The sequence below is a fragment of the Leucopleurus acutus genome (assembly GCF_964270905.1).
Source record: "Leucopleurus acutus genome assembly, chromosome: 16".
In the NCBI taxonomy this organism is placed as follows: Eukaryota; Metazoa; Chordata; class Mammalia; order Artiodactyla; family Delphinidae; genus Leucopleurus; species Leucopleurus acutus.
Window position 1 is genome coordinate 39,436,768 of NC_139158.1, and position 15,424 is coordinate 39,452,191.

Genomic DNA, 15,424 nt, shown 5'->3' on the forward strand with positions numbered 1-15,424 from the left:
TTGGAGCCAGAGGCAACACTGGAAATAGGCTGTCTGACGCCTCATTTTAGTTAAGGAATCTGAGGCCCTGAGATGTGACCGTCCCAATGGCTCACAACTAACTGGGAACTTATCCAATAGCAGCAGCACTATTTTTTTTTAATCTGGAGAAATCTTTTATTATATTTCAGTTGATTCACTAGGTTAAATTTATTTCACAATATCTATAGATGTTCTTGTCTATATAGAAAACATATTTCTTACAGGTTTTTATGCAAATCCATTGAGAATTTACCTTCCACAAATGACCTTCTGTTAGTTGAGACAATTTTATTCCAAACAAAATACACATGTACACATATACTGTGACAGCAATTTTTAAAATGTAAAGTATAGAGGGATTTCTTGGTTGGTGTGTGAAAATACGTATGTCAATGCCCCACGCCACAGAGGTTCTTATTTCTAAGGTTTGGGGTAAGGTCCAGAAGATGGAGGTTTGTGGGTGGTGTCAGCAGCATTATTTTAATGAGAGGAAACTCGAGAGCTATTTCAGCACTAACTCAGCTGGGCTCCAGGAGGCCAGGGACCTCATCTGTCTCGTTTGCTGGTGTGTCCTCAGGGCCTAGAAGAGCGCCTGGAACTTAGTAGTCATGGGATCAATATTTGTGGGATGAATGAATGAATGAACATTTAGCCAGCATCACCTGGGCACAAGGAAGATGTCTACACGGTGGCAATAGGACCACCAGTCCAGCCAGGGAGATTCAGGGGCAGGGGGCAGGCAGCCTTGTTGGAAGCGCTCTGTGTCCCCTTGTCCAGCCACACCTGAATTGTTCTCAGATGCAGGTGAGTGAGGTCTGGGGCAGATGTGCTCATGGAAGAACTCAGAGGCTGGGCAGGGGGTCGTGAGGGCAACGCCCAGGCCAGCTTGTGCCTCTGGTAGAGGCAGCCCTATCAGCAGGAATCCAACTTCTCAGGGGCTGGGACGGAGGGATCCGCAGGCTTGACAGCTGCCACTTTCTATGCAGGGCTGTACAGAAACGGCCTCTGAGCAGGTGAGTGGCAACCGTTAGGGTTATGAGTTTCCTCAGCACTCATCTTCCCAGAGAAGCAGTCAATTCGAAAAGCAATTTTCTAAGGAGACTTTATCAGGAGAGTCTGTAAAGGATGCTTGGCTAAAATAAAAGGGAAAAATAGAACTGGCTGTGAGCATCTGTGCTGGGCCAGCCGAGGGCCGTGAGCAGAGGAAGCCCAGGCCGCCCCATCGGCCAGCGTGTCCCCAGAGCATGCTGTCAGGCACAGGCCACTTCCACCCTCCCCTGTTCACTCAGCTCCTTGAAGACTGTGGTGAACTCCGGATTTTAAGTGAATTTGGAGATCAACGTTCAAACCTGATCCGAATGCCTGAAGCAGCATAGTAGAGCGGAGGGTGTGCTTGGCCACAGCCTGCTGGCCGGGTGGCTGTGGACTGGTCACTTCTGAGCTGCAGTGTCTTCTGTGGGGGTTAATGCCCACCTGACACTGTGACATGGGGCAGAGCAAACATCAAGTGACCCCTGTTGAGTGTTCTTCAGTGACAACCACATGGCAGGTGTTTTAGATACTCGGGAAAGGGCAGCTGTCATTGTTACTATTATTATTCTAGCAAAACAACTACGGCTTCATAACAGTTTTTATCATACAGCTGAGGATTGAGAACCCGAAGAGCATTCCAAGGGCCCCCTGGGAAGCAACGCCTACTTCTAGGCACAAAGTCACTGAGCCCTCATTTTGCACCAACATGCAGTAAGACAAAGACACAAGCCATGTTTGTCTTTCTAGGACTTGAGCACCAGGCTTCTGTACTTGTTTCTGAAAGTTCAGAGAGTAGCTCACACCTTCTGATGGGCGCCTCATTTTCAGCAGCGAGTGTGTTCCCGAACGTGGCTGTGTGGCTAGATCAGGGTCTCTGAAGAGCCTCTTTGGTTCCACAAACAGCCATCTCCTACTGCAACCTTCTGATAAACTGACTTTTCCTGAGCACCTGTCCCTGTTCTTTTAAAATAAGAATGAGTTGTACTCTTTTTCTTCTAAAAGCAATATACGGCACTGGAGGAAAGTCAGAACATACAAAGCAGCAAGAAGAGGGCAAGAAAAATTCACGAGAGCTGCTCCCTGCCTCTCCCGACCAACGAACGCCAGGTCGCCTGTGAGAGGGGGTGGTGTTCTCTTTTCTCTATCAAGCTTGCTGCCTCTGGAATTCACAATTCAAGTCAATTTCAAAGTGACAACATTCCAAGAAGAGTGCAGTTAAATGTCCTCTCCCCAGGGCCCCAGGCCCTCAGCCAGCAGGTGGGGATGGGAGTTTGGGGAGCAGGCAAGTCCCCCAGGCGCTAAACAAGCCAGACTCCCAGGGGCCGAGGGGTCCCCGGAGGGGCCTCCGACCCTGGCACACACCCCAACCCCAAGGCTTCTAGGACAATTTGTAAATCCTAACAGGTGTGTGTGCATGTTCCCACGCCAACCTGCCCAGGTGGATGGCAAAATTCCAATTATTTTCTCAACAATTAAACCTGTGCTGTACAAAACAGAAGCAACTAGCCACGTGTGGCTACTTAGTGAAAGTAAATAAATTTACATTGATCACTAAAATTAAATTTAATTAATTAAAAAGTCAGTTCCTCACTCATACTTGTCACATTTTGAGTGCCCAAAAGCCACATGTGGCCAGTGGCTACGGTATGAGCACAGATATAGAACATTTCCATCCTTGCAGGAATTGGTAGTGCTGTTGGCCAGCACTGGTCTAGACATTTGTCAATGTACAACGTATATGAGTGTGTGTCTATATATTTATCTTCACAGCAACTCTTCAAGGTAGGAAGTCATATCCCCATTGTATAGGTAAGGAAAGTGAGCTCAGAAAGTTCAAATTCCTTACCCACAACTGGACCTTTAGTCTACCCATCTAGCTTTCTGCCCAGGGGCTGGAGCCCATGTGATCGTTAATCATTTATCAGCTCACCTGTTATGTTTCTGATCCTGTTCTGAGTAAGTAGCATCTTCTTTGAGAGGCCCAGGAAGTGGCTTGCCATACTCACATCTCCAAAGCTGGCCTAATGCCTGCTTTCCACCAAATTGGATGATTTCCCCAGAACCTGGTGCTGGGGACCCTCTGCCCCTGCACCATCACTGGATCTCCATGGCCAGTGGATGCATGATTCAGCATCAGAGTCCACGCAGAGCACACACGGTCCATGAGACTGTTTATGTGTATATTTTAAGTTCCTTGGGAGAGTATTGCCTTTATCAATGAGCTGCAGGGGAGCTCCAGCAAGCCCTCCCAGGTTCTTTGCCTTGGTTCCAAGGGCAACATAGAACCAAGGCTTGGCTCTGAGCTGGGTGTATGACCAGCATCCTTTTGTAGATGTATTCTACAAGATGTGTGTTTAAAAATACATACCATGGGCTTCCCTGGTGGCGCAGTGTTTAAGAATCCACTGCCAATGCAGGGGACACGGGTTCAAGCCCTGGCCCAGGAAGATCCCACATGCCGTGGAGCAACGAAGTCCGTGCGCCACAGCTACCGAGCCTGCACTCTAGAGCCCGTAAGCCACAACTACAAAAGCCCATGTGCCTAGAGCCTGTGTTCCGCAACAAGAGAAGCCACCACAATGAGAAGCCCACACACCTCAACGAAGAGTAGCCCCTGCTCACCACAGCTAGGGAAAAGCCCACACGCAGCAACGAACACCCAACACAGCCAAAAATAAATAAATAAAATAAATAAAAATTAAAAAATACACACCATTTTATGCTCCAAAATAAAAGCCATGTCCAGGAAGGACATTAACATAGACAAAGGGCTGGAGAAAGGGAGCTAGTATCATGGTCCAGGCACTGTGCTCAGTGTTTTCCTACGTGGTCTTACTTAAACCCACCCACAATGACAATGAAACTTCAAGTATTTGAAAAATTTTCCCAAGCTCTCTTGACCAGTAAGCATAGAAGCAGAATTCTAACCCAAATAGGTTTATTCCCGAAGTCTGGAGTCCTTCCATGATACCATGCACTCCTCAAATGGAGTTTCCTGTATTATGTTTCTAGTGCAAGAAACTTTGAGCATCTCATCTCCAAAGGAGGCCACTTCCAGAAAGGAGATCGGTTATATGGAAAGACAGCTGAGGAATCTTAGACTGACCATCCATGGGGCTCCAACTCTATGAGCGAAGAGACTCCCGAATTCCCCTGGTCTGTCACAGGACTGTGCTTCACTAGGATTAATTCACCCAATTTCAGCTTTCTTATGATAGTGTTAACAACCACATTAGCAATAATTTCTCCTTATCAAGGTAGTCAGTACTTTAAAAGAAAAGTATAGGAGCTCCTGTCTCAGTCTGGGTTGTCCCAAAAGTAGACCCTGATGGGACTTGGGTACTGACAATGTTTTGAGAGATGATCTCAGGAAACAAGTGAGGAGGTGCAGCTGTAGGCAGGGAAGAGGAAGCAATCCAATAAAGATGCGTTGATGCTCCACTGACCAACACCTTGCCACCCTGGGCAACGCTGAGTTGTCCCCACCAGGAGTGAGGAAGCCAGGTGTATGTACTCACCACCTTCCGTCAATCGCCGGTAGGGGGCTTTCCCTGTGGGGTTAAATCCCTGACACTTTGGGGCCGGCCTGCACGCAGGCTGAGGACGCTCCCAAGAGGCAGGGAAAGGCTCCAGGAGAGAAGCTGGGAGATGCTGATACCCGTGGTGGATGCAGTCAGGGTCCACAGTAGCCTCAGCTGCAGGCAAACCCAGCAGTGCCTTAGGAGAAGCGGGAATGGTGTCCACAGCATCTGCCGCCTGCCCCGTCCACACACAGTCGGTTCTGAGAGTGTGGGTAACTTGCTCAGGCTCACACAGCAAGTGTAAGAATTAACCCTGGATTTCGTTTCCTTTTTATGGCTGAGTAATATTCCATTGTATATATGTGCCACATCTTTATCTATTCCTCCTATGATCTTATTTGCAAAGCAGAAATAGAGACGCAGACAGAGAGAACACATGTATGGACACCAATAGGGAAGGAAGGGGGTGGGAGGAATAGGCAGATTGCGTTTGACACATACACACTATTGATACTATGTATAAGACAGGTAACTAATGCGAACCTACTGTATAGTTCTTTTTTATATATATATAAATTTATTTATTTATTTATTTTTGGCTGCGTTGGGTCTTCGTTGCTGCGTGCAGGCTTTCTCTAGTTGCGGCGAGCGGGGGCTACTCTTCCTTGGGGTGCGTGGGCTTCTCATTGTGGTGGCTTCTCTTGTTGTGGAGCACAGGCTCTAGGCGCGAGGGCTTCCATAGCTGTGGCACATGGGCTCAGTAGTTGTGGCTCATGGGCTCTAGAGCGCAGGCTCAGTAGTTGTGGCGCATCGGCTTCGTTGCCCCGCGGCATGTGGGATCTTCCCGGACCAGGGCTCAAACCCGTGTACCCTGCACTGGCAGGCGGATTCTTAACCACTGCGCCACCAAGGAAGTCCCTACTGTAGAGTTCTACATTTTAATTTTCTAATAAAAATTTCAGTTACCTAAAAAAAAAATATACTAATTCACTCCAGAGCCCCTGCTCTCCCCGCTCCCCGGAGCTGCCCCTGGGAGAGTGTGCCCAGCCCTCACGGTCTCCTCCCCTCTGCCCTCAGGAAAATACCGCCGACCGGCAAGCTCGTGCTGAAGCTCACCACCGCTGCCTGCGAGGGGAAGGAGAACTTTGTGCGCTACCTGGAGCACGTGCAAGCTGTCGTCACGGTCAACGCGACCAGGCGAGGGGACCTGAACATCAACATGACATCCCCCATGGGCACCAAGTCCATCCTGCTGAGCCGGCGGCCACGGGACGACGACGCCAAGGTGGGCTTCGACAAGTGGCCTTTCATGACCACCCACACCTGGGGGGAAGATGCCCGGGGGACATGGACCCTGGAGCTGGGCTTCGTGGGGAGCGCGCCCCAAAAGGGGGTGCTGAAGGAGTGGACACTGATGCTCCACGGCACGCAGAGCGCCCCGTACATCGACCAGGTGGTGAGGGATTACCAGTCCAAGCTGGCCATGTCCAAGAAGGAGGAGCTGGAGGAAGAGCTGGACGAAGCGGTGGAGAGAAGCCTGAAGAGCATCCTGGGCGAGAACTAGCCCCTCGGCGCCCGCTCCCCGCTGCCGGCCCGCCGCCCCAGCCGGGCATCTAGCGGTTAACCTCCCCCCACACAAGCGACTCCAACTTCTTGTTCCGAAGCTTTGCTCACTGTCAGTGGTTATTTTCATTACCATGGAAGCAACCTTTTTTATTCTGTGCCCCAAATACAGTGTTCCCACCAACACCTCTGTCCTATTTGTGACTCGAAGTTCTTTATTTCTGTCACTCAGATAGGTGATATCTTGCCAACAAACCTGGGACCCCTGTCCCCTCGGTTTCTTTCATAGAAGAGAATTCATTTAAAAAGCCAGGCGCGGTGACGCCAAGGACGTTCATTCACGGTCTCAGCTGAGGACCTGCTACTTAAAAGGAGAATCCAAGGTTATGACAGAGGTGAGCTCTGAGTCTCTTAAAGCACAGATGCTGTAAATCCTTTGGGGAAAGATGCTTTTGACTTTTAGCAAGATTTTTCAGGGATGTAAATGAAGGTGGCGTGAATGGGAAGGTGCCCTAATTACCAGATGGGGAAGAGAGAGTCAGAAAGCATGAAGGTTTGGAAATCTTGCCACCAACGCCCACATTGTAGCTAGTCTCACTCGGCCAGCGTGATACATGTAAAAACTCAGTAGCCTGGCTGCCCTTTACCAGCTGCTGCTCTGAGTGACAGTAAACTCTGCTAGAGATGCCCAAATTACCCTGTGTGTGTAGCCTTCATCCCAGCCCCAATTTTCTGGGGTTCCTCCCATAGTTATCCAAAAGAAGAAAGGCAGGGCAGGATGGCAACACTTCTGGGAAAGGGTCGCTTAGTGGTTTTTAACACAGGAATGTTCCTTTTCTGCAGTCACTCTGGGGCTTCCTAATTTGATGGAAGTGAGAGGTGAGCTGAGTGTTTTCAAGAGCTTTCTGCTTGGGCTTTGATTTCCAAAGCACGTGACTAGAGGGAAACACCTTCTGCGTGTTGTGATTTCTCTGATGAGTTGGGGAAACGGCCTCTGTTCCAGAAGAGGTGTGTGCAGGGCGAGGGGGCAGCCATCTCACGTGGACCCTCCCTTTGTATGGAGCCCCCTCTGCTGAAGCCAGCTCAGCCCCTAGTAACCTGAGGCCCGAAGGAAGCAGGAGGAGGCCTCTGTACGGAAGCACTCAGTTACCATCTCGGCAGCTAAGCCGTCAGGAGGGGGTTCTACATGTAATCTAAAGGTGACACACCCTCTTCCCCAGTCAACCCCCGAAGACCCCGTCTCATCAGCAAATAGAAATGCTTTCTGAGCAGCTGTCACTTCGTTTTCCTATTCGAGGACTGGCTCTTCATCACCAATCCCAATGCCCACCCGCTCCCGAGAAACGATGTGCTCGTTTGATTTGATTCCAAAGAACTGATCAACCACTTCTGTTCACACTTCTCTCTTCCCATGGAAGCGGGTAGCTCAGCCTGGAGTTCCTTTCCTTAAGGCCAGCAACACAAGAGCAGGAGGTTCCGTCCCCTGAAGGAGGCAACTTTTCCCTTCCCCTGAAGGGAAAAGTCTGGAAAACCCGTTTTCTTTCTTTTTCCCCCCATGTTGGCATGAATTTCTGTCTTCTCTAACACCATATGACCTTCTCTATAGAATGCTTTACAATGTAATACTATTTATGATTTTTAAAAGAAATTTATTACATGTGGCAAAGGTCTTTTTAAACCAGTTTAGACTTAAAGAAAAAATAAATGGAAATCATCAAAATTTCATTTCACATTAACAGTCTGAAAATAAACCAAAGGACGTTATGTGTGCATGTGTGTATAAGTGCACACAGAAATATATATACATATGTAGACTATATACACGTGTGTATATATGTGTATATATCTTTATATACACTTGTATAACTGTATATACACACATATACATAAAATGTGTGTATGTGTATTTATTGAAGAAACAGACACCACATTCATCTCTAAAAGAATATTCAGAGGATATCAAGATGATTCTGGCTGAAGGAAAAGGCTGGTGGAAATTCAGGTGAAATGTTCGTCAGCTCCCATTACTTCACCTCTGTAATCTTGCTTCTCTGTATAAACATTAAGTGTCTTATATAGCAGCACAGATATAAAATAGTTGTCCATATTTTCACAGTTATGGTATAATTTGTGAAATTAGAGAGTAACTTATCAGCTTCTTAATAGAAATGGCAAGTTTTGATATGAGTATACAGTCCGTAAAGATATATACAGTGCTATTTAAAACTATTCGGTCTCTACTTCATGTTTTACACCAGTATTAACACTAAAATATGTCTACCTAGTGAGGTTTTTATGACATCCTGATTCTAACGCAAGAGATACTTATTTATAGTCATTTATTTTAAAAATGAAAATAAGTGAATAATAATCAAGTTAACATTGCTATTCCCTGTGACAAAATTTTATAAGTAAATTTAAAAGTACATGATGTAAATTAGGAGATTCAACAATAAAACATTACCTTCCAGAAATTACGTGGGATGTGATATGTATTACATAAAAACACTTCCATCCATTCTGGGAGCAGATAATTAAAAGTTGCCAAAGAGATCTAAAAATCTTGCTTTCATAAGTATTCATGAAAGATTTATAATTAGCAAATAAATCATACCCAAATTATGATCTATAGCAGCATTTTTCAAACTCAGGTTACACCCCATTAGTAGTTGTAAAATAAATTTAGGGAGTTAAAACCAGCAATTTTGGAATAGAATAGAATAGATCATGCATATTAATGATAACTATTGTTTTCTGAGATTTTTTTTTCAGAAATGTGTGTGTGTGTGTGTGTGTGTGTGTGTGTGTCTGAGTGTGTGTATTGGCTCACAATGTAAAGTACATTTCTTACTGGGGTCACAGTCAAAGATCTTTCAGAAACACTATTCTAGAATATATTCACCAGGCTAGACTAAGTTATACTGCGGTAATGAACAGCCCCCAGATCTCAGAGGTTTAACACAACAAAGGCTTATTTATGATTTACACAAATGTCACGGGGGATCTGGGTGACTCCCCAAGGCCAGAGATCTCCATTCAGTGACCCAGGGATTCAAGCTGCTTCAACCTTCAACCTTAGGTTTATCATCACAACGCGAGGCTGCGACAGCAGGCAGGAGAAAAGAACCCATGAAGATTTGTTCACTCTTCTACGTTCACCCTGAAGGAGACACACATGTCACTTGACCCACCGTGCACTGGCCAGTACTGGTCAATGACCCTGCCTGCACGGGAAGCAACTGAGGGATTATAGGACAACTAGTGGAATACTTGGTGAGCCCTGGGGTCTCTACCATAGAGATAACTTGATGCTACTTTAAAACATATTCTTATGTAAAGAAAGTAAAGTGAGTGGAAAATATAAGGGAAGCGTAACTGGGGATGTATTTATAACATAAACTATGTAATGACAGCATACCCCTGCATCAACACCACAGCTTGACTTCAGGGTCTGTTCAGTGTCAAGAGGGTACTTATTTTGCTGTAACTTTCCTGATCCAGAACTGGATTTAGTAGTCACAAAATTAAGCAAGCTTCCAGGTGAAATGGAAAATGGTATTTTACCAACTTTGCAAATCCTGTGACTTGTGGAGGAGTTTATTAAAAAGAACTGATATGATCTCTTTCAAAAAAGAAAAAACAGGGCTTCCCTGGTGGCGCAGTGGTTGAGAGTCCGCCTGCAGATGCAGGGGACACGGGTTCGTGCCCCGGTCCGGGAGGATCCCACATGCCGCGGAGCGGCTGGGCCCGTGAGCCGTGGCCGCTGAGCCTGCGCGTCCTGAGCCTGTGCTCTGCAACGGGAGAGGCCACAACAGTGAGAGGCCCGCGTACCGCAAAAAAAAAAAAAGAAAGAAAAAACATATTCTTAGGTACTGATTCACATGGCAGCCTCTCCTCATAGGACAGTACCATGAAGAGTATGAAAAACCAGTTCTACCCATGAGACCACATGCAGTTCTAGCAAATCTTGATAATTCTTAATAAAATACAAATATATTATATTTATCATAGTTCACTGTAAAAACAATTTCCAGTTTTATCCTATGATACACTACTGTAAAATCTTAAGAGAGCCAAAGGCTGAAAACACATACTGAAAGGTGTAAAGTCCCGTCTGATCTTGTGACAGACTGAAGGCTTCTTTTCAATACTTAAGTTCAAGGAATGATTTCCCAAAGATTAAGTTAAAAAACTGATCATTCTTATAGAGTTACTACTATGTGTCATTTTTATTGTCATGGGATCAATGCCTTCACTTGTTGGAGTCGAAAACCACACACTACAAAACCTTTAGGAAACGTAGCCAAGCATTTCGTATTTAGAGAGAAAAATGCTGAATGCATTAAGAAAATTGGTGAACACGTAGCCAGAGTCAGTTTTTGGAGGCAGAGTCTAATTTGATAGAAATTTCTAAAAATCAGAATGCCAAGATTAGAGGCACTAGTTGTGGGAGAGAATAAGGGGTTTGAAAAACACGGGGAGTTTGAAGTAACATGAGCACAGGATGTGTCCGGCACCAGTGAAGGGCGTTGGTTGTAGCTGCCAGGTGGTTCCCTGTCTCCAAAGAAGGAACAAGCTGTGGGGAAAGGGGGGCCAGTACTCAGCACGTGGGAGCTTAGGAAATGGACAGTGGAGGACGGAAGTCAGGAATAGTATCTGGCAGTGCTCAGCGTAGGGAAACGCAGACGCTGGTATAAAGGGGGATTCCATCCTCTGAAGAGCTGAAGTCTGTTGAGGACAGAGACCTGTGCACGGGGAGGCCATCCCCAGACGAGCACCCTGAAACCCCATCCACCTGCCAGGGGGGATTCTAAGCCCACACACAGCCTCCTGACGCCTTCATCAGCTTCCCAAGGACATTGACACCAGGAGAGGGGGTGGCCAGCTCCTGGAGCTCTAGGAAAGGAGGCTCCCTCTTTGCGTTGCAAATTAATAAACTCTTACTTGAGTTGGTCCACTAATCTCTTGTGCATTTCATTGTCCCTTTCCTTGGGTTTAAAAAACATGGGTTGAATTTGGTTTTGAGTTTATAAGGCGCCAAGAATCAAAATCTGACCCGAGGCAAATTCTCCAAGCCAGCCTGCCAGCTTCATTTTTCTCTCAGGACTTAGAGGAGACTCACTGTGAACCTGAGGAGAGAATGAACTTGACCATGAGAAATGTGCTCGGCCCAGGAGATGCAGACTCCGCGTTGCTAAGTTCCTAATATTCAGCCCTGCGCTGTGTGGGGTAGGATGGGGGCAATTAGAAATCTCAGCCCACAGGGTTTCAGATGCCCGAAGAGCCAAATGAAGCTGGGGATTCCTTAGTTATCATGTGAACTGTCACCAGTTCCTACCATGGAGGCTTCAGGCCACCCCACCCTCACCTTCCCAGCATGGAGGGGTCCCACATCACAGTGCCCTGGAAGATGTTCCCCTGCACCCAAGGGGACGCCGTTGGTCTACTCCAAGCTGGGTGGTGGGTGGGAGGCAGAGGCTGCAACCTATCTTTGTCTCTTTTGATCCCATATCTGGGAGCCACTGGCCACAGGTGACAGGTAAGCCACCAGGTAACTCCTGGTCACAAGCACACAGGTGAAGGGGCAGGTGTGACAGGTGAGCTATTGACCAGGGATATAATCTCTTGATAGATAGAATACACATCTCTACTCAAAACCCCCATGTCTCTGAATAAAACGTAAGTCAGCGTGGCTTTCTTGTGGCATTTATTTGCTTTTATCCAAGCACGAGCGATGGGAGTCGAGCATTTGCACTAATTGTGGGCTTTGAATAATGTTCTTCATCATCAATGTGCTAACTGCTGTGTGAGTTTTGGGGTGACTTCTCTCACCAGCAACATCCCATCTGCAAACCCGGGATACAACCGTTTCAGGATAAACTTGATTGTGGTGGTTGCTTGAAGATCCTTTCTCAAAATATAAGTTTCAAGTCAAGGAAAGAGCTAAATGGAATTTTCCAACATGAAAAGGGAAGGAAAAAACAAGCAGCGATGCCAGATAAGACGTGTCCTCTGCTATGCAAATTGGATTTTGTATTAGATCTTGTTGGTGCCTGTCCTACAGCAGGGATCAGCAAACTACAGCCCAGGGACCTGATCCAGCCCACTGCCTGTTTTGTAAATACAGTTTTATTGGAAGCAATCATGCCTATTTCCTTTTGTATTGTCTGTGGCTGTTTTCATGCTAATACAACGGAGTTGTGTAGTTATAACAGAGGCTGTACAACCTATAATCCTTTATAGAAAACGTTTGCCAACCTCTGTCCTGTATCTGTCTCCTTGGGTGGCCCCAGAGGTCACCTGTAGACAGTTGCTATACATGCCAAGGATGCTCTCTCTGCCAGGGATGTTCTCTGGCTGCACACAAGACCTCGTGTACCACAAGCAGAAGGGCCAGGGAATCAGTGCCCCATGGCCGCCCTCACCTGAGGAAGGGTGGGAGCGGGTCCACAGGTACCCCAGCTTCTTCACCTCCTGTCAGGACAATTTGAAGATGTTCCACCTGGTCTCTTCCCCGTGGGTGCCTGTGCAGGCACCTCTCTTCCCAGTCTCACTCCCTCTCCTTCACCAGTCAGGGGACAGAAACCCCGCTGGTGATGTTAACAGAGAGAACCGAATATAAAGCACTAAAACTGAGTATAAGGACGTAATGCGTTCTTAATTAGAAAAGCAAAAGAGGACATTAAAGCACCACGTGGACCAAGGAGTCTAACACCTGCGTGAAGGTGAAGGCGGCTTGTCGAATGGTGGTGGGGTCCCGGGGAGGGGGCACCACCCACCCACCCAACCCTCCCGCCTGCCCAGAGGTGGAGGGAGAGTGTCCCTGGTAGGCAGGCCCGCCCTGGAAGACCCAGACCCCTGAGGAGACTGTAGCGAGGCTGCTTCTGCAAATGTGGGAAAAACTGAGAACTGGCTTCAGCTGCTCTGGGAAGAAGCTGCCGCTGCCAGGGGGAGGTAGCACTGCCAGGAGATGAGAACCAACAAGGAGCAGGGCCCTTCTCCCTCCTCCAGCCTTTCTCTCTTCTCCTATCAGGGAGATGCTGGCAGAGAAAGAACGAGGTCGAGCTTCCAGCCCCAGCACTGGAGTGTAGAAAGGCCAGCTTGGAGCTGAGACGGGTGCTTACCCATGGCACGCCGAGCTCCTGGGATCACCGCTCTGATGAACCACCTGCACCTGAGACCTTGTTTAGGGTCTGCTTTGGGGGCAACCCAACCTAATCCAAACTTCCACGAGTTCCCCCTTGATACCAAACCTCCTTCACTAGCAGTTGTCTTTGGGGTCTCTGGAGTTGCAAGCAACAGAAACCAATTCTGACTAGTGAAAACAAACAAGCAGCAAAGCATGCAGCGTAGCTCTCTGAACTGAAGGGAAGCCTGAAGAGACGGCACAAACCAGCCTGGAAAAGGGACAGGGGTTGCAGCAAGACTGGGGACAGGGCTGCACAGCGGGAAGCTGGGGGACCATGTCAGAACTCCTCCATCACGGGGCAGCTCCAGCACCTTCAGTCTTGGCTTCGCTAGACTCAGATCTCCTATTCCAACAATGGGGCTGGTTTGGACACTTGCCCACCCACCGGCAGAGGAAGGCAGGATGTCTTGATGGTCCCATCAGGGCTGTAACCTGTGTGGGAGAAACAGCGCCTCAAGACGAAATCAGGGCTGAGGGCCTCCTGAGCAGTGGGAGAGGTGGCTGGGAAGAGGCCCACCAGCCGTCTTAGGTTGGTTCCTCCCAGAAGCTGACTCTGACACAAGGAGTCGAGGTCAAGTCATTTACTTGAAAGGAAGCATCTTTTTGTAGGGAAGCAGGACAGTGGGACACGGAAGGGAGGAGTCCCACTCAGGGCACATAGATGAGTGGGTTTCTCCATGGGCATCTGGGGCTGACACCCACTGGGGACTGTACAACATGTCCTGGAGTTACCCCAACAGAGAAGTGCGAGGGCTGGGGTGTTTCCACACCTGGGCCCCCCGGTCTTGGATGAGTGCTGCTTCCGGGGGGCCCTGCACTGCCCACCTGCCCAGTGTGTGGACCGAGCTCACCCCTGGGACCACAGGAGCCCCTGAGGCAGAGTCACACTTGCCTGCCATGCTTGCCTGGGGCATGGGCCTGAACCAGAGCAGCAAGGGTTGGAGGGTCTGTGGGGTCAGCACCAGGGAGGCTGATACAACAGCAGTTACTGGTCACCGACTCAGATGCTTGGAGAATGGGGGGCTGGGGGGCTGGGTCACAGCTTCTTTATGGGGAAGGCGGCTTGGGAGAGTCTCGGTCCTGGGCTTGAGGCTGAGTCGGGGAAGAGGCCAGGACCCCTGATACAGCAGTGGCAAAGCTCTGGCATTTTCTTGTCTTTGATGCTACTGGGAGGCCCGCTCTGAGCCCCCGGGTTTACTTTTTATAAAAACTTGCTTGTTTTCAGAGACCTCAGGGGGAGAAGCCAGGAAGTGAACCCATTCTGCAGCTCTCCTGGGGAAAAAGAGAACCAAGAAGGAAAAGTGGGGAGGAGTGCCAAGAAAATGAGCAAGTGGGGCTCTGGGGTGGGGGGAGCAGGGGGCAGACAAAGAGCCTGACTCGACGCCAAGGTGTCCACTGCAGGCAGCCCTGCGTTTCACACTGCAAGCCCGGCTTTCAGGCTCAGGTGAACCTCCTGGAAATGCTGCTCACCTGGCCCCTGCCTCCCGCCTCAATCTCCCCTCCTTCCATCGTCCCCACCTCTTTCCATCGTCCCCCCCAGTCCTCTTTATTTCCCCTGCTTGAACAGGTCAGTCCATTCCTGCCCCAGGACCTTTGCACTGGCAGTTCCCACTGCCGGGAATGCTCTTCTCTCCGATCTGCACGTGATGGGCCCATTTTGTCATCAGATCACACGTCACCTCGTCCACGGGGTCTTCGCTTGACCATCCAACTCAAAGGAGACCCCTGGCACTCTAGCACATCTCCCTGTAGTATTGTCTCTAGGTGGTTTTCTCCTATTTAGTTATCTGCCTGCTTATTCAATTCCTTCCTCTCCCGCCAGAAAGTCGTGACTTTGAGAGCAGAAGCACGTCCAGTGTACCCTGCTGTCTCTCCAGAGCCATGTGTGGCACAGAGCAGGCCCCAATCCATTCTTGATCATTGATTGAATAAAATATAAAAATGACCTTTCTTTCCAAAAAGATAACTCCCGCCTTTTTAAATAGGAATATTAACAGAACACATGGTCCAAAAACATAAAAAGACTTAATGGGGAAAAGAAAAGGTTTGCCGTGGCTGTTATTGAATATAATATACACACTGGTCTAAATTCCTAGCA

At 48.3% G+C, this 15,424-nt stretch overlaps 1 protein-coding gene across 2 annotated transcripts in view; it reads left to right on the top strand.

Moving 5' to 3' along the window:
- PCSK2 (proprotein convertase subtilisin/kexin type 2) overlaps positions 1–6,138 on the top strand; it is a gene marked incomplete at both ends in the record, with an annotated part of 213,656 nt that extends 207,518 nt beyond the window's left edge. For both annotated transcript variants that reach the window (XM_082856430.1, XM_082856431.1), the window contains one exon: positions 5,652–6,138. In XM_082856430.1, the coding sequence (XP_082712556.1) occupies positions 5,652–6,138 (487 nt within the window). The remainder of the gene's footprint in view (positions 1–5,651) is intronic.
- Positions 6,139–15,424: the final 9,286 nt, after the last annotated feature.